Here is a 24,454-nt window from a genome sequence, read left to right as displayed (position 1 = left end):
AGAAGGATGGAATGAGGATCAAGAGTCCTGGGTAAAGAAGTCCTGACTCCCACGTAGCAGGACCACCATTGGCCTGAGACAACCTTCTCATTTCAATTGCTCACGTGGTTAACAAGGACAAAACAAAGCATCACTCATCCTAAAATATTACTTAAATTCAGTTATTTCCAAAATTATTTTTAACAAAATATATATTAATGTGTTGTATATGTATATGTACACTCTTCACCTCCATTATACACACAGACACACACAAGAAAGACAAAGAACGCTGCCTCAGTCCCTTGCTACAGCTTTCCCCTAAATTGTTGTGTGATGGGTACCAGTTCGTGTTCAGGAAGGTGGTCATCTGAAACAAAGAATTCCCTTGTTTTTCATTCATTGGTGGATCTTTTATCCTGCTAGACTCAATAGTATTGAAGAACACATACCAGGTCCACGCCCAAGGGTCTCACGGCAGCTTCTCCCTATCAGTCTTCTACCCTTATCTGTCTAACACCAGGGCTGTCAATAAGACATGCCCACTGGTACGTCTGTTCCTGTTACTGTATTTCTGTAGGTACCCCACCCCAAGTGCTGCTCCTTCCTCTTTGCCTCCTCCCTTGGGGCTCTCTAGACCTCTCCACAATGCAGAAATTAATAGGCTGATGTCTGACACAGCAGAGAGCTTCCAGGAACTGCCCTGACATTGGTCAGTGCCATGTGTCCTACTAATTGTTTGCAGGTTAAAAAAAAACTCCTCTAAGACATATCTACCCGCATCCTGGGCCCCCACTGGTACATCTAAGCCAAACCAAGATTCCTAAAGCACATCTAAATCCTGCGGTGGAAATCCCCAGAAAATAATTTAGAACACAAAACTAGTTCAGATATCCAGTACTGTAGCACGTTCTTACGATAAGGCCCATTTAGAATTTGGTGCCTGAGAGCTATTTGCAAATTTATAGTTATTTTTTTCAGTCAATTAGTTTGAGACAAGAAATGGAAGCTAAGTAAATAAATTAGATCATTAATTTGCAATAAATATAAATTATGCTAATTCTAAAAACTGGACGTATAAACAAACTATGTATATATAATCAATGAGGAATGTACATAAGACTCTATTAGCAAAAGAAAGCCATTTGACTTATTGTGTTGTAGAAAACCCATGTTTATTCATTCAATAGATTTTAACAGTTTTGATATGTGTATGAAAATATAAGATAAACATTAACTGCCTACTGATGTTCTAACAAATCTATTTTCATTCCAAATGGAAATTAGAAGATATTTTGCATTATTTAAGTTCATTACATGACATTTCTTATGAATAATGATGCATTATTTTCTTCGTTACTTCTAATTACGTTCTGTTACAAGTGCAAGGCTGGCAACACCATGACTAACCTTTCCCTATTCCTCACGATCTGATCACTTGCATGGGAAACAGGTCAAAATATGCCCAGAATATAATGAACAGAGTTCAATAATGGTTAACCATGACAGTTTAAGATTATCTGAGGTAAGTTTCACATAGAAATAAATAGAAATGGGGAATGGCTTGCCATGTTACAGGATATTCCTTCTTGCTACCCATAGGAGAAATATTCCACTTGTTATTTTATACGTTTAATTATCATCCTACTATTTGCTATGACTGGCAGAACACCCCTAATACTGTCCTCCCTGCTCTCCACACTTACCCACCGACACAGTTATATTTTATGTAGACAGGCAGATTGCAAAGATGTATTTTCCTGCTGTGAAAGTGATTCTGTAGGCTTAATGCCATTCGGAGAGAACGCGGGAACTTCCCAAAAGCTCAAAAAGCCAGATGTATTCGGTATTTCCCTCCTTCAATGCATAACCATGGTCAGACCAGCCCATCTCACTCCATTCACAGCAGGGCCTGCAACTAGAAGGTAAATCCTATTATGAAGAAGAAGTCGAGATCAAGGGAAATCAGCCAGAACCAGTAATCAAGAACAGGGGCCAAGAGAAACACAAGGCCGCTGCATGTGTACCCTCATCAGCCAGTAGTCAGCAAGGAGCCAGGGAGAGGCAGGAGACAGTGGGAAGAGGCCGGGATGAGGTCTACAGGCCAACATGTACATGCTTTATGCACACTGCTTCACGGGTGAGTCCCCTTTATTGGAACGGGTCAGGACTGAGTATATAAAATCCACACATTTTACTCCACCCAATTTCAAACATTCCCCGCACACGTACAAAGCATCTATTAATTCCTTCAGTGTCAGGTGCCAACAATCCATCATTCTGTCTACAGGAAAAACAAAGATACCAGCTTCAGCTCCAGGAACAACAACAACAACAACAAAACCTGGGAGAGGAAGAGCTTGGCAAAGAGGGCTTCTCTTTCTCCTCTGGTACCCATGACAGTGACTACCCCCTGGTCCCGCACGCAGCCTCGGGATCCTCCTCAACCCCGGCAGTTCACTACCAACTGGCGAAGAGGCGTTTGCAGTAAAACGTGTTTGGTCTCTGTGCAGTGATACCGCAGAGGACACGTCAAGACGGATAGGGGTCACACAATGGGGGTTGTCCTTGCGACAGGGGCTGCCAGGATCATCTCTGGCACGTTCGGGACACTGAAAAAACTCAGTCAACTTAGTGAATGATCAAAGCATCCAAGAGCTTCTTCTGTTCCTGCTGACCCATGCCACTGAAAACCGTTTCCAGCTACCAACCCAAGGGTAAGCAAACATTTATATGGAAACCTTCCCCACACAAATGGAGAAAGACTACTCCAACGGAACAGTCACTACTACAAGCAGAACTCTCGAACACAATAAGCTGCCAAATAAAGGGAAGAAAAAATAGGACCATAAGAAAACCAACTTACCCCACTGCAGCTCAGGACAAAGGACAGCAAGACTGCCCTTGAACATCTCTCCAAGCGTGTTTTAAGCTAGCTGATATACAACAGGCATGCAGAGTGTGGAGGGGAAAGACACACTCAGGGAAATTTTAAGAAAGAAAAACTATCTTTAGTAATAAGGATATTAATATAGTGCTGGTGCTCATTTATTTGCACAGGAAGGTTTAAAAAGAAATTCTTTTGGGATATGAAAGATCATCAGATCGCTAATAACTGCAGTTTCCTGAACAATTAAAGAAATTCACAAGATTACAACCTACTCAGGAAATGACAAATATCTCTGATTTTTATGGAAGAACTAAAAGGGCACTTTTATCTATAGCATCCAGTCTGTAAGAAGCACTGTTAAGTAATGAGGCTATTTTTATTATATGTTCATTCACTTCAGGAGTATTCAACATGGCAGTGGTCTAAAAACAGCAAACTTGCGCGTTCGGAAAGGTAAAATTGTGTATCGGAAGGCATTTGCCAGAGTTTTTCTTTTTAGGTATTAAAGTTGGACCTTTGAGGCACGATTCCTGTTGTGCCAAACTTTTGTTTCTCATATTCAGCAGAAATAGCTTTCAAGTGACAAAGTCAAATTCTTCCCAAACGCACTTCATGAGGCTGTCCTCAATACATCATCCTAACGCTGTTTGGACTCGATAACATTCGGTGTGCCACGCTCCGGTTTGGAAAAGTCTGCTTTTTAAAATAACTGATTCAATAAACTGTTGACACATGATGTGTATCATATAATACGGCCAGCGAGCCAGGTCTATCTCTGTCATTACATGCCGCATGCAGCCCGTTCACAAATGTTGCCATGTCCCCCTTATGTTAGGGCTCCTTATGCCATTCTGAGTAGCAATCCAAAGATCAATACACAGTCTGCTGAAAACAACAGGACATAACAAATGAATAATTTTATTTACAATAAAGCCTCAGTCCCTAAATGGATTCCCCTAATGCTCAGATTCATTTTTCATGCTCAAGATGGGAGGTAGACATAGCATAATGCAAGGGAACGGGGCTCGGAGAAATATTAACCATCCTGGTTCAAATTTATTTAAGCCACACGCAATCGCTGGACTGCACTGAGGTACATGAATAAAACGTTCACTGCAGAATTCTGAAGATGCAATCTCCAAAATGCTTCTATTCTTTCATGAAGACACTCTGAAAAGCATTTTCCAGTAACAAGAAATTAATGGATTAAAGACATTCTGACATATCCTTCTCGAGCACTGCACCACAGAGGCCGAAGCCTATTCAATCAGCTTTAAACAGTTTGCAACGAACAGAAGTATTTGCTTTAGGTGGGGACAAGGAGGGATTGAAGTGGGTCTTTTGAGAATGAAGCAAATAGTCTTGCTTCAAAAGCTTATCTCTGGCCCCTGATCTGACAGTTCTTTTCCTCCTCTGAAAGGTATGAAAAAGTCAGTGAGCAAAGTCATAAGAAAAAAAGGGTTGGGGAGAGGGAGCAAAATGTTAAGAGAGCACACAAGTTGAAAGATGACATTTACAAGTCTCGTGAATGGCACATTCCCCAAAGGCCACCTGAACCCTCTTTTTAAAAAGAAATCCTCATAAATACAAAGTAAAATTTTCCCATTCGCATACAGATGCCAATATATTGCCCACAAGATGCAGACTTGTCCATTGAAAATTAGCATGCACCAAAAAAATAAATAAATAAAGGAAAGAAAGAAAGAATCTTTCCCCATCTGCCATCAATTCATTCACCACTTTTAGACTTAACTCTGTATACTTGTAACACAGAAATGTAGAGATTGCAACTGAGAAAGCAGGAAGGGAAAGTTTAAAAAATTCAGCTTCGATAGGATACTAAAAAACCTGGAATAAAAGGGGAACCCGTTTGGCTGGTGTTTGGGAATACTGAAAAGGCAGGATTTCCACGCACCCTTGTTGACCCCCCTCTCCTCCGGGGAAATAATTCATATGATCCCCATGCTTATCATTTCATTTTAAATTCAATCGACATAGAACTTTGGATGCTGAGGAAAAAGAGATGTACAAAAGCAGGTCCTGCCCCATCCCTTTCCAGGAACTAAGGACTCAGCAAGGAACCAAGCAAGAATGCATGGTTCTGACTTGAGGCAGACCCGTTAAGTGTTCGGCACCATGCCTGGAACAGAGTAGGAGCTCAGGAATAAACTGCTGCATGAATCAACATGCAAATAAGGAGCCAAGGGTCACAGAAAGGACTGAATATTTTCTTCCTGAGGGGGAGCAAGCCAGGTATCAAAACATCTTAGCTGAACCGAAAAAGAATGGGAAGGATCTCCCGTACAGAGACAGGCAGGGTCAAGATGGGTGAAGACATGGCAAAGGGAAATGCAACATCTCTTTAGGAAATAGCTTGAGAAGGGGGGAAGGCGGAGTCAAAATAATGAACATCTTTGAAAACTATGCTAAGGAGTTTGTACTTTATCCTCAAAAAAAAAAAAAAAAAAAAAGATTCATTATATTCATTAGAGGTTTACTTGCAAAGGAATGGGAAGGAGAGCGAGGATGGGAGCCAAGGTCTAGAATGAGGTGTGGGCCCGAGTAAAGTCTGGGAGCATCCAGGGTGCAGGGAGCTGAAAGGCCTAGGAGACCCACACCAGAGGGCTGATCTAAGGCAGACAGAAGAGAACGCTGAGGGAAGATGAAAGCCCACTGCCGACATCTCACCATTTATTTTATGAAATGATAATAGGCAGAGCTAGCCACAGCTTCAATTCCCAAATCTCAAGACAAAAGAATATCACTTTCTGCAGGCGAATGAGTAACGTATTAAGATTCTTCTCACAGTTATCACCTAACTGAGTTTACAAAGGTAAAGTAAAAAAAAAAAATCACAAAATCATCATATAAAAAGGATTGTCTGAATACATTATCTACTGGCCCTGAGACCCCTTGAAGCCCTGCAGATATGAAATAGCCTCACGAGTATACAGATGATAAAGATGTCCCTGTTCTGTTACCCCCAGAAAGGGTTGGTTCCTTCTTGCTACTTTCCAAACAAACTCAGGTTTGTTCATTTTAATACAATATCCTGTCCAAAATGGCAATTCCAGGGCCATCTGGAACAAAATCAGTTATCAGTCACTAACTGTTCACTGTTCAGAACAGCATTTCCTGAGAAGAAGACACCGCAACTTTTCTTTAAAGATTTTTTTTTAAATTTATTCATTTGAGATAGAGACACAGAGCACACAAGCAGGGGGGAGGCAGAGGCAGAGGGAGAGGGAGAAGCAGAATCCCAGCTGAGCAGGAAACTAGACGTGGGGCTCAATCCCAGGACCTAGAGATCATGACCTGAGCTGAAGGCAGACGTTTTTGTTTTTTGTTTTTTGTTTTTTAAAGATTATATTTATTTATTTGGCAGAGAGAGATTACAAGTAGAGAGGCAGGTAGAGAGAGAGAGGAGGAAGCAGGCTCCCTGCTGAGCAGAGAGCCCGATGCGGGACTCGATCCCAGGACCCTGAGATCATGACCTGAGCTGAAGGCAGCGGCTTAACCCACTGAGCCACCCAGGCACCCCATCACAACTTTTCTTAAGTACAGACATGCCTATGACCCACGTCTTATATCACACATGCCAAATGGGTTAAAAAGACCATGAAAAGTCAAGTTTCTTACTATCAATATATAAGTAAAAAAAAAAAAAAAAAGTCACAAAGTTAAATTCAATCCATTATTAACCATTAAAAAGGCAGTACAACTCAGCAACTTCACACATTTCCAGGCCAAGGTATTAAAACACATTGATCCAAAACCACATTTTCATCCCAGGTTCCCTCTTTGATACAAGATAGAAGTCAACTCAAGCTGGCACTCAAACAGATACCTATGACATTTCAACCATATTCTTCTGACACCAGAATTCTCAAGCATTTTCTTTTTAAAAAAATTCCTCAGCGGAGAAAAACAACCAGAAACTTGCAGCAAAATCAGATGAAAAAAATAAAACACTTCGGTTATTTAAAGAACTTCACAGTCTCTTAGAAGAACTCAATATAAAATTGGTATAGAACTTTAAAATTGTTCTCTTTTAGAGGAACTTCCTGAACCATTCTAGTTTTTATTTTTACTTCAATAGGTTTCTAATATTGAGTATTTATAATGTAGATTATTTTTATACATTTAAAAGAAGAGATAAATATCAAGTAGTCATTCACATATCATTTAGTAGTTTACTGCTCTGATCCCCAGTTTTATAAATTTACAGAATTTATTTGGCTAAAATTAAATTCAAGGAATTGGGGCATCTATCATAAAATCACAATTATCTTTTGGTTCATGTTTTCTTATTGTATTATTTTCAATGTAGAGCAGTTACATGGCCAAGAAAGATTATTCCTAAAGTTCTCAAACACCTTGAAAACTCCCATGGTGGGGGTAGCATTTTCCACACTACAACATGATTTTATTTTGAAATAAATATTCATATATATATATATATGTGTGTGTGTGTGTGTGTATATATATATATATATGAATATTTATTTCAAAATAAAATCATGTTGTAGTGTGGAAAATGCTTATTATCTTAAAATATGAAAGTTTATACTTTCATGCACTCTGCATAGTAAATTAGAGGGAAAACAGAAAAAAAAAACAAAAAAAAATTCTAGACAGTCAGTACAAAAGTCATATGCACACAGTCACGAGTGATACTTTCAGCAACATAAAAATAACTCCAGAGGGACGCCTGGGTGGCGCAGTTGGTTGAACGACTGCCTCCGGCTCAGGGCGTGATCCTGGAGTCCCGGGATCGAGTCCCACATCAGGCTCCCAGCTCCATGGGGAGTCTGCTTCGCTCTCTGACCTTCTCCTCGCTCATTCTCTCTCTCACTGTCTCTCTCTCTCAAATAAATAAAATAAAATCTTTAAAAAAAAAATAAATAACTCCAGAATATTTCACCAATTCCCGCTGCTCCCATGGCAAAGAATAAACCTTCTATTGAAGTCAATAGGAGGAAAGGCTACAACTCAATGGTCAGAGGGAAATAAAACAACTCTACCACCAATGACACTGGACAATGATCTAGAAGCTGTGATGTTCTCCAAGAAAAAAAAAATGCTATTGCAGATCCTAAAATGAAAACAACTGTTTTGTAGGTGTATTTATGTGTATGAATTTGCTTGAATGATCTCTAAGAGGTGAAGATCGCACGTCAGGCTCAAATCTTCAGGTAATACCTTATTTCCAAATCACAAAAGTGCCACCAGTCTCTATCTTACTATTAATATTCACTACTGATAACTGAAAACATAGCACTCATGATACTCATTGAGCCCCCCTTAGAAGGACCTATTTATTTACACAGCTATGATAGTGAAAAGGTCAAGTAACAATTCACCTCCAAAGCCACGGTTGCTAAGCAACTCTTTTCAGAAGTTCTGCAACATTGATCAAGCATATTGCTGGTATCACCAACTGGATCCAGAATAAATGCAACATCTTACCTGGTTTCTCCAAAAGGGGAGGCAGGTGGATTCCTTGCTTACCTCTGCAGACGGACATGGAGGCCAGCGCTGTATTCCTTTGGTCTGTTAAGTTCAGAGGCTTTTTATTTTCCCTCTCTTAAAAAAAGAAAAAGGATACGTCCTGGTACCACAGGTTTCCTGTTCACAAGAGCAAAGGACAGTTCTGTCTTGAGAAAAACCACAGAGGGCTTGATGAGGTGTTGGCCAAATCGGAATGACATTTCTTCACAGTTGAAGCCTGAAAAGAGAAAATGATTTAAGAAGTGAGCTTTTATAAAATTCAGATGAGAAACTTAGATTGTTTTAAAGAAATACTAATACTTTAAAGAAAAGTAAATCCCATTTCCTACAGATTTTTAGTTGCGAGGATGACATCATTGAAGCTGTTCCCCACTTAAGGTCCACCAAGATAGATTCTGGGCAAGTCCTCCTAACATACACTCTCCTCTCCCTACCCAGCATTGCCTTGTTTCGAATGTTTTCAAGCAGAAGCTTATACATGGGCAACAAAAAAGTCTTCTTAAATCCCTCTGCAATTCAAGTTGTCACTTTAACCCAAATCTGCTAGGTCCCATCTCTTGGCTTCTTTTTACCCATTCGTCATCTTTGCTAAGCTGAAGTTTTTAATTGTTAAGCATGGACTATAAACCATTTAATTCATAAATGATTTTCTCAAATGGTTTTATCTCTATTTATATAAAAGCTATTTAGGAAAAGTACAAACGCCACTTGACCCTGCCTACAACTACAAAAACATGAACACTCTGAGGGAACTATTAGAGTAAACATTCCAAATCTAAAGGGAAAAAAATTGAGAAAAAGAAAGAACAAAACAGAGTTCAAGAATGAGAACTTCTGGCTGAGTTAGTGCCAGGATGTAGCAAGGCGTGTGAAAGTTTCCATATCTTCTTATTGGGGGAAAGCCTCAGGGGTGAGGGGTGGTTGAAGGAATACTTGGTGCTTGGCAACTGGGGTACGAGGTAATGATCTTCCAATGATCAGATGCCGATACAGGGCAGTGTTACTTTCTGAATGACAAAGACACAACTTCCTTGGAAAACCATTCATTTTCCTAATTTAGAAACCATCCCACTATAAAACTATGAAAATAGATCAACCCACGGGAAACCAGAAATACGATTACAAAAAAGATAAAGTCAGAAAATGGTTGACTTTTTTATGAAGTATAAAAATAAGTGTACAATTGTTTAATGATTCTGATGTTCTCAATGACTCAGAAGATACAGAGAGCCATGCAAATGCCATCTAGGGTCACCTAGAAGTACCCACACGGCAAGAATCTAACGCATTTCAGGGACAAAGACATAAAATGGAAGGTGTGCCTCAATGGTACAAATACCAGTTTTCAGAACATTTACAACTATCTCACGAGAGGCCAGTAAAGACATCGAAAATCATCTAACCCAGTGGTTCTCGGGGTGTGTTTCCTGGACCAGCCACATGAGTATCACTGGGGAACTAATAAGAAATGTAAATTTTAAGTCCTACTCTGGACCTCCCAAACCAGAAACTTAGGCAGAAGGGCTAAGAATAACCTGTCCAGATGATCCAGAACCACAATCAAACCCAACTAGTCTCCCAGTCCTTGGGTCCTTCACTACAGAATCCTGGCCAACCCGCTGGCTAGCCTGGGCTTGAGTACACCCAGTGGTGGGAAGTTCATTACCCATTACTTCTAAGAAAATTCCAGCAATTACATAGCTGCCCTTCCTATTTATCATGAATTTTACCTCAGGGCCATATGAAACAAGGAGCATGCAGTGGTAGTGCTTCAGATATTTAGAGTTAACTTTTATTCATTTCCCCCCTCCACCGTTTTCTAAAATAAACATGGCACTTCATTTCAGTCATTCTGCAAGCAGCATTGATTCAATTCCACTGCAGCTCTTGGTGTTTGTTTTTGTTTTTGTTTTTGCCTGCCCAGCATCTACTTTCTATATGTCTGGCCGTAATTGGGGGGGGTATTTTTCTTTGGGTAATACCCCACTATTTTGTGCGCTATTCCTACCGCCTGATTCTAGAGACAGGAAATTGATTCCGACTTCCTTAGGCCTCTGTCACCTGACTGGTTCAGGAGTGGACACAGGACAAAAAATAAGCCACTGAAAAGAAAAGATCCATGACAAGATTACTGCTGACACTACAGGGAAAGAACTTTCTCCCTGCTGAGTTGCCAGTTTGATAGGACATGAACCAGAACAATTAGAGGTTGCACGGAGTAGAGTCTGCCTGACACACGGAGGCTGGCAGAGCCAAGACAGAGACCCATTCCTAGGAGACTGACTTAAGCACAGGTTAATGAGCTCCTGTTAGGAGTCCATCAAAGGCTCTTCTTGTGGTTTTCATTTTTCTTACCATTTCTCCTTCATCGCTCGGCCCAGTCCCCTTCTTTCCACCACAGAGCTTCACTGCTTCATAATTCATGTATTGTTTATCACCTTAATTGCATTTTATAAATATTTTCCATGTCAAAATTATATAGGGCTCTTGCAGGTTTGGTTTTTTTTTTTTTTAAGGTTTATTTATTCATTTATTTGACAGAGATCACAACTAGGCAGAAGCAGGCAGAGAGAGAGGAGGAAGCAGGCTCCCTGCTGAGCAGAGAGCCCGATGCGGGACTCGATCCCAGGACCCTGGGATCATGACCTGAGCCGAAGGCAGAGGCTTAACCCACTGAGCCACCCAGGTGCCCCTCTTGCAGGTTTTTAAAATGAGTATATAAATTATATCATGCTTTAAATATCTTTCTGCCTTTTTTTTTCCCTCAACACTTTAAGAAATTCATTCCTGCTGTTTTAAGTAGATACAATTCATTCCTTTCTACTTCTTATTCACTCACTATATTACACTGTAATTTCCCTTACCTGTCCCTCTAGCACTGAAGAATTAGCTTGTCTCCCATCTCGTACCACAAATACCACTGTGGTGACCACTTTACATAGATTTCCCTGAGTATGTAGGCTGGAGTCCCATTATTTGGTTTTAATATCTGGATTTTCTAAAATAAACGTACCAGTTTGCATTCCCAGAAGCAATAGATGTACATTTCTATTTTCTCACATCCCTGCCAGCACTTGGGAGTCTCTGATTGCCTAGCTGTTACTGGTATGAGAAGCAAAACTGAAGCTCTTAATTTTACTTTGTCTCCAATGTGATATAGGTGGCTACTTCTTGTATTGTCAATTCATACTTTACCCTCTTTAGTATGCGTTTCCTCCCTTCTGTTTTCTGGTTTTTCAGAGTCCCTTGTGTATTTAAATATTGATCGTGGTCTTTTAAACATGACAATTATGTTTTCGCCATCTGTTAGTTTTCCTATCATACGATCCAGTAAACAAAAAGCATTCATTTTTGATGTATTCGTCAATTTTCTTTTCATGGTTTGTGCTCTGTGACTCTTATATAACAAACCCTTCTCTACCACAAAGTTATAAAAATATCTTATATTTTTGTCTATCAGCTTTATAGCTTCATTCTAAACAGTTTGATACTTAATCCACTTGGAATTTTGCTTATGGTATGAATTACAAAAATGTGTTTTGTTCTGGGTTTTTTTTTGTTGTTTTTGTTTTTGTTTTTTTTTACTTTTGTGAGACAATTTTCCTAGGACGAATTGCCAGGAATATTTACACCAAATCCCTATACGTACAAAGGAATAAATTGTACTCAGAATATTCTGATTCTATGTTAGATGCTAAAGAACAGGGGTGCCAGATTTTTTTCTCTGAAGGGCCAGATTCAGATCATCACACAGTCTGTTGTAACTACTCAACCCTGTTAAGGCAGTATAAAAGCTGCCAAAGACAATACGTAATAAACGAATGTGCGGTGTTCCAATAAAACTTTATTCATAAGAGATGGAAGCAGCCTGAACTTGACGTCTGGGCTGTAGTTTGCCAACTCCTATTATATAATATTAATGCCTTGTAAAAGGAGGATCCTTCTTTATTCACCCATATAAATTTTAGATTCAACTCTGCCCCTTGAAAAAAAATTATTCCTCAGATGTTGATTAGATTTACACTGATTTTAAATTTTAATGGGGGAAATCCGACACTTTCACAATATTCAATCAATCTATTTATGTATGCTGCATTTATGTTCTATAATACCATAATAAAACTCTTGTAATAGGGTTTTAAATTTCCCTTATATGTTTTATGAATTCTTAGATTTATTCCTAGATAGCTTTTAGTTTATGTCACTATTACAAATGGGATCCTATCATCGTCATAGTTTATAATTGGTTATTCCCAATAAAGAGGAAAGCTATTGATTTTAATATTTTGCTCTTACAAGCTGGCAACCTAGCTGAACCCTTGTATTGCTGCTAATAGTTTCTGCTGATTCTCTTTGGTTTTCTATATAAATGATTTTACTTAGAAATAATGACAATTGTCTCCCTCACTTCAATCTTTCTACTTCTGTTGGTTTGTGTTGCTGCATTGGTCAGGTGTCTGGTATCATGCTGAAAGGCAGAAGTAACACAAACATCTTTGTCTTGTTCCCAACATTAAAAGATATGAGGGAATGGGTTTAAATCTCTGTTTGATGAAAAATGGTATCTGCCATAGGTTTTTAGTACAAAGTCTTTATCAAGCTTTAGAAAAATCTCTACTTTAAGTCTAAGGGTTGATTACATAAAAAAAAAAAAAAGAATTTAGTTTTACTAAATGTTTTTTGTCATTGATCAAACAATGTCTTATTCTTTGCCATTACAGTAACACTTTGAAAATGCTGGAACATCCTTTCACTCTTATGAAAAATTAAACTTAGTCACATTTTTAATACACTGCTAGATTTGAATTCAGTGTTTTTTCATGTCATAAGTGAAGTTATCCAATATTTTTTACTTAGTTTTGTTTAAAAAAAAATCATAGGTTGGCTTTTCTTTGTTCTACAAGAAGTTTTATAAACAAGGATTTTCTGTTCCTTGAGATTTAAATAGAACTACTTGTCAAACTGTCTAGGCCTATTTTTATATCACAGGATTGTTTTGATAAGCATTACAATTTATTTAATGGTTACTGATTGCATTTTTTTCCTTAAAATTTTTTAACCTAAATTTATCCTAAATTTTTTTCACCTCAACTGATCTTTATTGGTTTTTTTTAAAAAAAAGCCTCTTTTAACAGATTAATAATTCCTAATTATTTCTTTTACCTATTTTGTATTTATTCATAATGTATATTTTTTTCAGTTTTCCTGGAATTATATCTAGCATATTAAGCTTCAAGGAACTTTTTTCTAGTTCTTTGCTTTTATTAATCATCCCTAGTTTACTGCATATTTTCTGCAATTAAATTCTTTCCCCTTTTTTCTTCCTTCTTTGTTTCTGCAGATTTACCATGTCACAGTTTTTTTTCTAATTACTTGAGCCAAACATTGAGCTTGTGGGGTTTCCGACTATTTTCCTCTTCAGTATCAAAAAAACACCACATTGCCTTCAAAGGATTCCATTACTAGCTCTCTCAAACGGTGACCTTTGTGTTTTGCTATTCTTGTTATTATTTCCCATTTCACCCGAGGGTTATTTTGTAGTAGATCTTTTCATTTCCAAACATACAGGATGCTTCTGCTATCTTTTTCTTAATGAGGACTGATTTTAAAGTGCTGTAGTTTAAACCCCTAAGACAATGTATTCTGTACTTGCTACGAAGTTCTACACACACGGTAAACCAAATTCATTAACTGTTACCCAATCTGTATCTTTGTCCACTTACTCAACCTTAGTACTTCGTCGGCTTCTGGAAACAGGGTGCTGGGTTTCTAACTAGGACATCTGAATCCGTTCCAAAGGGCATCAGGGCTGGCCTCCAATACTATGGCACATGTATATGCTCCTACTCGTTTTATTCCCTTGAACTACGGTTCCTTTTTTTCCTTGTTTGTATTTGACAAGCATAACTTTTTCCATCCCCAATCATTGGAGTGTGTCCTTCTAAACGTATTTTATAAATAATATAGCCTTTTGCTTTCCATCCAAGGGACAATCTATCTTGGTTAGTTTAACCCTCAGACATTTATGCCAATTACTCTTTGAGCTTATTCAGAACATCCTAGCTTACCTTTGTTTCCATCTTCTCTTTGTTTAACTTTTCTCTCCTTCCTACCTTCCACAGACTAGGACCAAATTTCTTCCTGCGGGTATGAAAATTCTGTAACCTATTTCCTTTCAGTAGAAATTATGGTTATTAGCATCTTACACTAGTGCTCCACTTCCCCCACCATAAAAGCCGACCCATCTCTCAGTCCCTTGGCATATTCTTACCACCTTAGGTCTCTTTCAGAAATCTTCTCTATCCCCTCTCCCCTCCCCCCCACCTTCTGATGCACTGAAATAATACAGCATTGTAATTTCATGTAGCTACTGATATGCTGGGTTTTTATTTGTATGCATAGAGATCGCGTCTAAAAACAGTGGATGATGGTAGATGTAAAGCATACCTTACTATGTCATTATAGTATATTACATATACATATGTAATACATATATTACATATACATATGTAATACATATATTACATATAGTATATATACATATATTACCAAAATTTGTAATATTTTTATATCTCCTTGTCCAAATCCAATTCAGCCTCTTCTTTAGTCATGGTAAAATTCTACCCATTTGTGCTGCTAGCAGACATACTTCCTCAAGTTTTCATTTCAGTGGAGAAGAAAAACCCTCCAGCAACTATAAAAGGAACAAAAATAGAGCAAAGGGTTAGGGTTAGATGGGAAGATTCCTGCATCTCCAGGATCTCAAAGTGTCTGCAAGGCTGAGATAAATATTAAATACTTTCCTCTCATGTGAAGATGACCAAAAGCAATTTTATTTTAAGCTAAAGTAAAATTGGTGATTTTTTTTTTTTTTTAATCCAACAAGACGGCTGGATGTACCAATCTTCTGTTGAATTCCCAGAGGAAAATCATCTCCTGGGATCTCTGTTACTTAATAAATATGGAGAGGATGGCTTCTGGCTTTCAGAAAACCAACCACCGGGTTAGGGACCTCAGTCTAAGCTTTAGGTCTTAAGACTTATTAGCAGCCTCAGCTAAGACAGAAATAGAAGGCTAACTCCAGAAACGGGGACTGAAACCTGCATGTGTCTGTTTATAAACAATAGCATATTAATGAACACCTAAAATCTTGTGCTTTTAGCTAGTTCCTGAATTTATATTCCTTAATAATAACATCTGTTATCTTGAACTAAAAATACATGCCTTTAAGATCAGGGTGCCTGGGTGGCTCAGTGGGTTAAGCCGCTAGTTTTGGCTTATGTCATGATCCCAAGGTCCTAGGATTAAGCCCCGCATTGGGCTCTCTAATCAGCAGGGAGCCTGCTTCCCCCTACTCTCTCTGCCTGCCTCTCTGCCTACTTGTGATCTCTGTGTCAGATAAATAAATAAAATCTTTTTTAAAAAAAGTATTAAATCAGTCTCTTTTTCTCATCTTTTCAGCTGTCAAAGTTATGCATACCCTCTCTTTACCGCTCTACTCACTATAACCTATCTCTACCTCTCTATCTCCTAGAACTCACAGCAGCTGGTGGCATCACATTATTTTTAGAACTTGGTCTTCAAAATTTAGTACAGAGAAAGTCATGAAAAGTTCTCTACTGACTATTCACATTTAATTTTGTGACTCAGTGGATTTGATCAGTCATTTTCTGATAGGGCTAGATAGGCAACCTAATTCGTGGTGAAATAAGGCTCAACGGGCACAAAAGCAAATGCTCTGAAATGTTAAATTTCCCAACCATTAACAATGGGAGATGACAACAGCTCACTTCAGGGTAGATCAGGTTTCTCCCTGCTTTGCTTTCAAGTGATGTTAATGTCCAACTAAAATGACTGCCATAAGCTTCTAACCTTGTCCCCCAAAAGAAAAAAAAAAAAAATCAACTGTAGAATTTGAACAGGAGAGGCCCTCCACGATCACATAGATACAGTCCCCTCATTTTAGATATACTGAGTAATTTGGTAGGTCAAGTGACTTACTCAAATTCACTGTGAACCTTGGAGGTTCTCCTTTAGAGGATACTACTTGGGGAGGATACAAACTATGTGTAAGAAGTTCTCAAACTTAGCAATCTAGGAGTTGAGAGACCCCACTTTCAGAATCTCTTAATTCAAGATAACTGTCCCATCAGGGAATCATTTGGGGCCAAAACCACAGTCGTACTCTTGTAGGGCAGTCAGCTAGGGATCCGGAATACAGGCCTATGTCTATTACATTCATATTATTTCGTCAAATGGAGAAGAGAAAATATAAACTCCTTTTTGAGAATGGGAGGGCCCTACAAAACCCAACAACCCAAGTTTGAGAAGCTCAGGTCTTTAGCAAAGGTTTGAGAACCACTTCCCTAGAGCACTAGTTCCCATTAAAATCACCGTGGAAGCTTTTCTAAAACCAATAGACACTTAAGCTCCTACTTAGCCGGACTCCAGTAGAACATCTGGGATAATGACGTTAAGAACAGAGCTCAAGGGGCAGTCTGGAATGGGGAGAACAACAAAACATTCTTCTCCAGGACACATGTAAAGGATTTAATAAGTATTTTATAAAGCTTGTTATCATACCATTGTTGGCATTTTATGTTGTCAAAAAGTAATGCCAAAGGGTGCCTGGGTTAAGTATCTGCCTTTCGTTCAGGTCATGATCTCAGGGTCCTGGGGACAAGCCCTGCGGTGGGCTCCCTGCACCGTGGGGAGTCTGCTTCTCCCTGGGCCCCTCTCACTGCTCCTGGTTTGGCTCTCATGCTCTCTCTCTCCAATAAAATCTTTAATAAGAAAAAAAGCAATGCCAATTTTTATTCAACAAATAATTGTTAACTGCCAGCTAATACATAATATTGCCAAATCGCTTAGAAAAGTGCTTTCATATAAGTAGTACAAAATTAAGTTAAAAGAAAAAAACAAGTAAAACCATATGTTTGGTACTGCACTACTATTAGGTGACTGCTATCCTCTCCACACTAAGGGCAGAGGAGTGTCAGTGAAAAAGTAGTTTCTGAGGGACACCCGTGTGGTTCAGTCTGTTAAGCAACAGACTCTTGATCCTCAGCTCAGGTCTTGATCTCAGGGTTGTGAGTTCAAGCCCAATACTGGGCTGCACACTGGGTGTGAAGCCCACTTTAAAAAAAAAACAAAAACAAAAACAAAAAAACCCTGATAAAATAGAAATAGCTAATACCATATTCGATATTTTCATTCCAAGGGATTTCTATATAAAAAAGTAATCATCCTGAAACACTACAAGGAATGGGTCTCGTTCAGCAACATGTTTGTATCTCTTTGAGCTCAATTTCTAGATTTGAGAATCACTGTGATCAAAGGATAGTGAACCTTCAAAGCTATTGATATGTACTGCTAAATATCTCTCACAAAAGATTCATAAAAATTTACATTCAAAAGTAATATAGACAAGAAGCTTATTTCCCCTTAACTTTGTCAGCATTGGGTATTCTTTGATTCTCTAGATTTCTAGTAAAAAATAGTTATTTTCCTTAGAAATATAAGATAGAGGGAAAGGACTATTCTAGTTCAAATAATCTGCTATGAAATTGGACATCCCTTAGGCACCCAGGAAGCCAGACACATTGAAAAGGAAATGCTGTCTTTTGGCTCAAATTATGAAAATGTTATCTTTTACCTTGAAAAATAAATGTGTTATTCCATTATGGTTAGGTAGGATAAGATTTACTTTAAAAGTCATATGCTATTTTTATATCCACTCAGCAAATGGCAGGAATCTAGACCAATCCTAGAAGGTGTGAACAACCGTCTTCAAGAGTCAGCAGAAGAAACCACATCACAAATAACTCCAGCTCCTTTACCAACTGGCAAATATGCTTCAATTCCAATTCACTTTATTTAAAAACTGGGTACTCAAAGGCTCACCACAAAGGCAAATGAGCTGGAAAAGCTGCTGGCTAATGAATTCTTAGAGCAACCCTCCCAGGAAAGAGGGCCTGTCATCTCACTAAGGAACAGCGTAGTTTCAGGAGGCCAGGCTCTCAAACATATTTTCCCGAGGACTTGGAGGACCATCGGGATACCTAAATGGACAGCTGGAGACATAGTTTTGGCTGAGGTGACTAATAAAACATTCTAAACTTACAGACATAGGTCAAAATTCCACAGGGGCCAGCATAAGAACATCTCACAAGAAGGTGACAAGAACAAAGAGAAAGAGAGAACCGTCTGAAGGCTCTCACAATTCAAGCAAACAGAAGTGTACTTGAAACATTTTTACACAAAGAAAAAACAATTTTTAGTAAAGTAGATTAAGTCATCAACCTATGGTGTCACTAAAGAAAAATTTTCAATTGTTAACAAGTCAAAAAAAAAAAAACCCAACAAACAAAAACTGAAGCTCAGCTATTTATAAACAGAAAACACACAGGCATTTCAAAATGCCAACTGCTTTTTCAAGATCTCACTTCATCAACAACCTCTCCTCCTCCCCGCTCCCCTGTCACATTCATGTGTTGCAATTGCTGCTTGTTAACCAACTCTGATCTCACTCCCCTGGTTCCTTCTTCTCCCATAAAGGTGTTCAGAGAGAGCCTACACTTAACATATCTTTCCTTGAATTGGTTCCTCATTAAATCAATCACTTATTCAGTCAACAAGTACTTATTATATTTTTGCCAGTTTCTAAATACTATGCTAGCAGTGAACATACCAGACCAGGTCCCTATTCTCACGGGGCATTCTAGGTGCAGGATGAAGAGGACGGGTAAGTGGTAGAGACCACAGACCAATCAGCAAGTTGAAATATTTCTGATTTTGATTTAAAGGAAATAACTTGGGTGCCCAAGTAGGTAGTGACTTGGAGAGGATTGAAGTAGTGGGTTTAGAGGTGACGGAAAGGGAACTAAACTTTTGATCTGAGACTTGAATGAGGAGCCCACTATAGGTGAGTATCGGGACAGAGCGCTCCGTGGAAACAACAGGTGCCAAGGTAAGAATGAGCTCCAGGTCTTAAAGGGATGGATGGAAAAGAGAGCGATGGGAGGGACCTCAGAGTCTCAGGGTAGGAAGCAAAATAGAAAGGTGAAGCGATAAGTCGAAAGATGGGTAGGGACCCAGATCATGTAAGGCCTCCTTTGGAATTTCATTCAATGAGTGAGGAAGTTTGTGATGACAAAGATTTAAGCTACACAGTGTTCAATTATCAAATTTCATTTTTTTAAAGATTTTATTTATTTATTTGACAGAGAGAGATCACAAGTAGGCAGAGAGGCAGGCAGAGAGAGAGGAGGAAGCAGGCTCCCTGCCGAGCAGAGAGCCCGATGTGGGGCTCGATCCCAGGACCCTGAGATCATGACCTGAGCCGAAGGCAGCGGCTCAACCCACTGAGCCACCCAGGCACCCTCAAATTTCATTTTTTAAATGATTTTATTTGACACAAAGAGAGAGCACAAGCAGGGGGAGCAGCAGAGGGAGAGGAAGAAGCAGGTTCTCCACTGAACAGGAAACCCCTCATGGGACTCGATCCTAAGACCCCAGAAGCACGATTTGAGCAGAAGGCAGATGCCTAATCAACTGAGCCCCTCAGGTGCCCCTCTAATTTCATTTTTAAAAGCAGATCTTCACTATTGTATGTTAAAATCATCTCAGAAGGTTTTTTTCTTTAAATGCTCCCAAGCCCTAAGAATTTAAAATGAGTTACAATTTACATACCATAAAACTCACTTATTTAAATGTACAAGACAGTGGTTTTTATTAACACCACAAAGTTATACAATTATCACCAAAATATTTTTTTCACTCCGAAAGAAACATCACATCCATTAGCAGAGGCTTCCCCTTTCCCCTCTACAGAGCCAGTGGCAACCATTAATCTACTTTCTGTCTCGATGTATTTCCCTGTTCTGGACATTTTATATGAATGCAATTATATAATATGTAGCCTTTTGTGTCTGTCTTCTTTTGCTGGGTGTCACGTTTCAGTGCTCACCCATGTTATAGTAGGTATCAGCACCTCATTGCCTTTAAAGGCTGAATCCCATCCCGCTGTATATATACACTATATTTTTTAACCATTAAAAAAATGACATTTGAGTCATTTGAGTCATTGAGTCATTTCTACTTTGGGGCTATTATTATGGGGCTATTAGTGCTGCTATGAACATGCAGGGGCAAGCTTTGGTGTTAGCCCAGGCTTTCAGTTTTCTTTGGATGTATACCCAGGAGTGGAATCGCTGGGTCATATGGAAACTCTGTATGGAACACTGTGAGGAAGAGCCGAACGGTTTACCTTAGCGAGGTCACCGTTTTACATTATCGCCGCCATCAACAAACAAAGATTCCACTTTCTCAACATCCTCACCAACAGCTCACTCCCATGCACTTTAATTGGCCTGGGTTACACCTAGGCATCCTTTGGGTTGCTTTGTTTGGAAGAGTTCTTTTTTTTTTTTTTTTTTTTTTAATTTATTTATTTGACAGAGAGAGATCACAAGTAGGCAGAGAGGCAGAGAGAGAGAGAGAGGAGGAGGAAGCAGGCTCCCTGCTGAGCAGAGAGTCCGATGCGGGGCTCGATCCTAGGAACCTGGGATCATAACCTGGGCTGAAGACACAGGCTTTAACCCACTGAGCCACCCAGGCGCCCCTGTTGGGAAGAGTTTTCATGGTAATCCGAATGTGCAGTGAGGCCAAGAACCCTTTATTGCACAAGGATTTGCCCTTATGCCCTGGACTGCCTGCCCCAGAACTCTCTGGACTGGTTCTATTCTTGCCACCACCCCCCACTCAATAAGGACATCTGCTTTGTAGCTGATTTATCCAGGGAGAGAATAAAATACAAATAAGATATAATCTTCTATTTATGATACATATGTAACCTTGTATTTATGTAATTATAATATATAACCCTGTGTTTATATGATTATATAGAACCTTATATTTATATAATTATATTATAGAACCTTACACTTACATGAATTATATATAACCTTATATTTATAATATAGTCATTTTCAGAGTACAAGGAGTAAACCATTTTTTAAAATTTGTGTGTGCACATGTACATAGGGGAAATTTAGAAGTTCATGACGACTTTTCTGTGACAGAATGGGCTTGAATAATTTTGTCTTTTCTGTATACTTTTTTTTTTAAGATTGTATTTATTCGTTTGACAGAGAGAGAGAGAGAGATCACAAGTAGACAGAGCAGCATGCGGGGGAAGGGAATTGGGGAGGGGGTACGCAGGGAAGCAGGTTCCCTGCTAAGCAGAGAGCCCCATTTGAGGCTTGATCCCAGGACCCTGGGATCATGACCTGAGCTGAAGGCAGAGGCTTAACATACTGAGCCACTCAGGCGCCCCTTTTCTGTATACTTTTATTTTCTATCATGACCATGTACTGGAGAAGCTTTTAAAGGAAAGATTTTCAAGTATCCCCAGATAATATGAATTATCCCCTTCTCCCCACTGACCAGCTGGAGACCTGTTCTTTAAAAAGAGACCACCTGTAAAAAGTATTTGCTCCTCGAGTTCTTTTCATCAAGTAAAGAAAGAAATAGAACAGATGACTTGTATGTATTTTATACTTCAACCCGACCTTGAGTATTAAACACAGTACCGTATGTGCAAAAATGTATAAAATTCAAAATTATTTATGTCACTTAAAAAATGTTTTCTGCCAAACCAAACACAGGTGGTGAAGGTCCTTAACACCAGTATCGAGGCCTAAAGTCATTTAGAAAATCAACAGCCTGTGTTTGTAGATAACCGGCTCAAGAGGGAAAGACAGAAGCTTGGATAAAAAAGAAGCAGATTTCTAAACTGAAGGACAAAGTATGGCATGACTGCTTGGTCTGATGAAGGCTAAGAGTCATCTGAGCAGTAAAAATAGCCCAAACTGTATCTTCATATGGACCGCAATAGCAGAGGGGAACTCTAGCAGGTTAGGATATTAAAACAATACTTTATGATGACAGATGGTAGTTACAGTTGCGGGGAGCATAGCGTAACACAGACTATAGAATCTTTCTGTTGTAAACCTGAAACAAATCTAACACTGTGTGTCAACTGTACTCAAAAAAAATTTTTTTTTCTTAAATACTTAAGGAAGAATTTTCCAGTTGAAAAAATAAAAAAAGAAAGAAAACTATCTAGGGTCACGTGGGGGGCTCAGTCAGTTAAGCATCTGCCTTCTGTCCAGGTCAGGATCCCAGAGTCCTGGGATTGAGCCCTATGTTGAGTTCCCCGTGCAGCAAGGAGTCTGCTCCTCCCTCTGCCTCTGTTCCCACTTGTGCTCTCTCTCTCTCTCTAATAAAATCTTTAAGAGGGAAAAAAAAATCACCTTAATGTCATGTATCCTTCTGAAGCAATCAAATTTACTACTGCATTTCCATTCACACTATACTCTTCATATTAATCATGAAAGATTCCTAAGAGTTCATCTCCACAGGCTGGATCGTGGTGCAGGAACACCAACTCGGAACTAGTGGCAAAAGTTTGTATCAGTACATCAAAGCCAACTGTGATTTTCCAGAAGCAGAAACCACATGTTAACATCCTTTTGTCAGTGCACAGGCCTCTCGGAGGTTAAGAGACCCCCATGGCTCTTTAAGGTTTCTAGCATATTAAAAAAAATTTTTTTTGAAATACCAACACAAAATTGCCCAAATTGTGTTCAGTTTTAAACTATTAACATTGAACAGACTGAAGCTCCCAATGCAAATGAATACCAGACAATGATTATCGTGACAGTGACACCCAAGAAAAAGGATTCCACCACTTTTTAGCTAACATGGAACCTGTGGATTTTTGTGGTGAAGCCCTGCCATGCACAGGTTTTTGCTCAAATGGAATGGTAAGGCTAATTACAGTGTCAATTATAGCTAGGTGTCACTCATCATCTATCAATGGATGTACTTCTATGTTAAGTGTTCTACTGTATCTGCAATTTCTAATTGTGCTATTCAGAAGATAATTACATGACTGATACAATCTATGATTTAACAGTCCACTTCAGGTGGTAGGATCTAGTAGGGGCGCAAGCTCAGAAATATCTAAAGTCCTTCCTTCAGTCCTGTTCAATGGCATATGGGAAATTCACCTGACATTAAGATCTAAATTCAAGGATGGCCCTTGAGCCCAAAGCTACTCCAGACTACTCATCCACTGACTTCTTCCAGAGGTCCTCAGATGTGGGTCAATGAAATCACAAGAAGCCAACCTCTGACTTTTAGATGTGACATGGTCAGACCTCACAGAGACAGCGGAAATCATGACAGGTTCTCACTCATGGGGTCTTGAAACACAACTCCCTCCCAGTCCCACTTCTGTATATTTTGCCCTCATAAAATAGAAACTAAAACACAGATTTGAAGTCAGTCCTCGTCTGACCCCTCTCCCCCCACCCCATCGCTTTTGCTGCACAGCATTTCACAGGGCTCCATCCAAGGTAGTTTCCATCTCCTCCCCTCAAAAATGCCTCCTCACTTCCCTGTGCCAGAGCCAAATAGGGATTTCTCGGTATCTCTTGGAGTGAACAGTGGTATGTTTCTCTTTTCCTCCTCCTCTCACCATGATGGGCACTCATCAGGGGATCTCAGTTCCTACCCATCTCATTACCTCTTCATTCTATTTGTCACCATTTGGAAATTCAGAAGTCTGAATATTAGCTTACTCTTACGAACAGTAATGAGGCTCTGGCTGCCTACTGGGGAGCATCACTGAACACTAACGAGCAGGCACTCCGAGACCCACACCTGCATCCCATCACGTGGCTCCATTGTTCAGGCCAGGTGGGACGTCTCTGTCCACAGGCAAGCTTCTGCAGGGGAGCTGGAGTTTGCAGGGCGGCTGCTACGCATTCGCTTTGGTCGTATGATTCACACAGCTTCCCTGTGTGGTCGGACTCATTTACATACTGGCTATTACCTCCCTTATAATAACACTGTGCTGTCTCATTCTTCCCTGTTCTCCCCTTCACTTGTTTTAAGGACTCGCTGGAGCTGAGGGTTCTCAGAGAGAAGACTAATTGGTCATTTTCTTACTGCTACTTTTGTTCTCCTCCTGACCTCAAAAGAAGGAGCTGGCTCTTATCCTCATCT

General features: G+C 39.4%; 1 protein-coding gene across 4 annotated transcripts in view; it reads right to left on the bottom strand.

Moving 5' to 3' along the window:
- FHIT (fragile histidine triad diadenosine triphosphatase) overlaps positions 1 to 24,454 on the bottom strand; it is a 1,399,398-nt gene that overhangs the window by 785,630 nt on the left and 589,314 nt on the right. For all 4 annotated transcript variants that reach the window (XM_044253281.1, XM_044253278.1, XM_044253280.1 and 1 more), the window contains one exon: positions 8,478 to 8,597. In XM_044253281.1, the coding sequence (XP_044109216.1) occupies positions 8,478 to 8,580 (103 nt within the window). In that variant the 5' untranslated portion in view covers positions 8,581 to 8,597. The remainder of the gene's footprint in view (positions 1 to 8,477; positions 8,598 to 24,454) is intronic.

Source organism: Neovison vison, chromosome 6 (genome assembly GCF_020171115.1).
Source record: "Neovison vison isolate M4711 chromosome 6, ASM_NN_V1, whole genome shotgun sequence".
NCBI classification, from domain to species: Eukaryota; Metazoa; Chordata; class Mammalia; order Carnivora; family Mustelidae; genus Neogale; species Neogale vison.
This window is presented reverse-complemented; position numbering and strand designations above follow the sequence as displayed.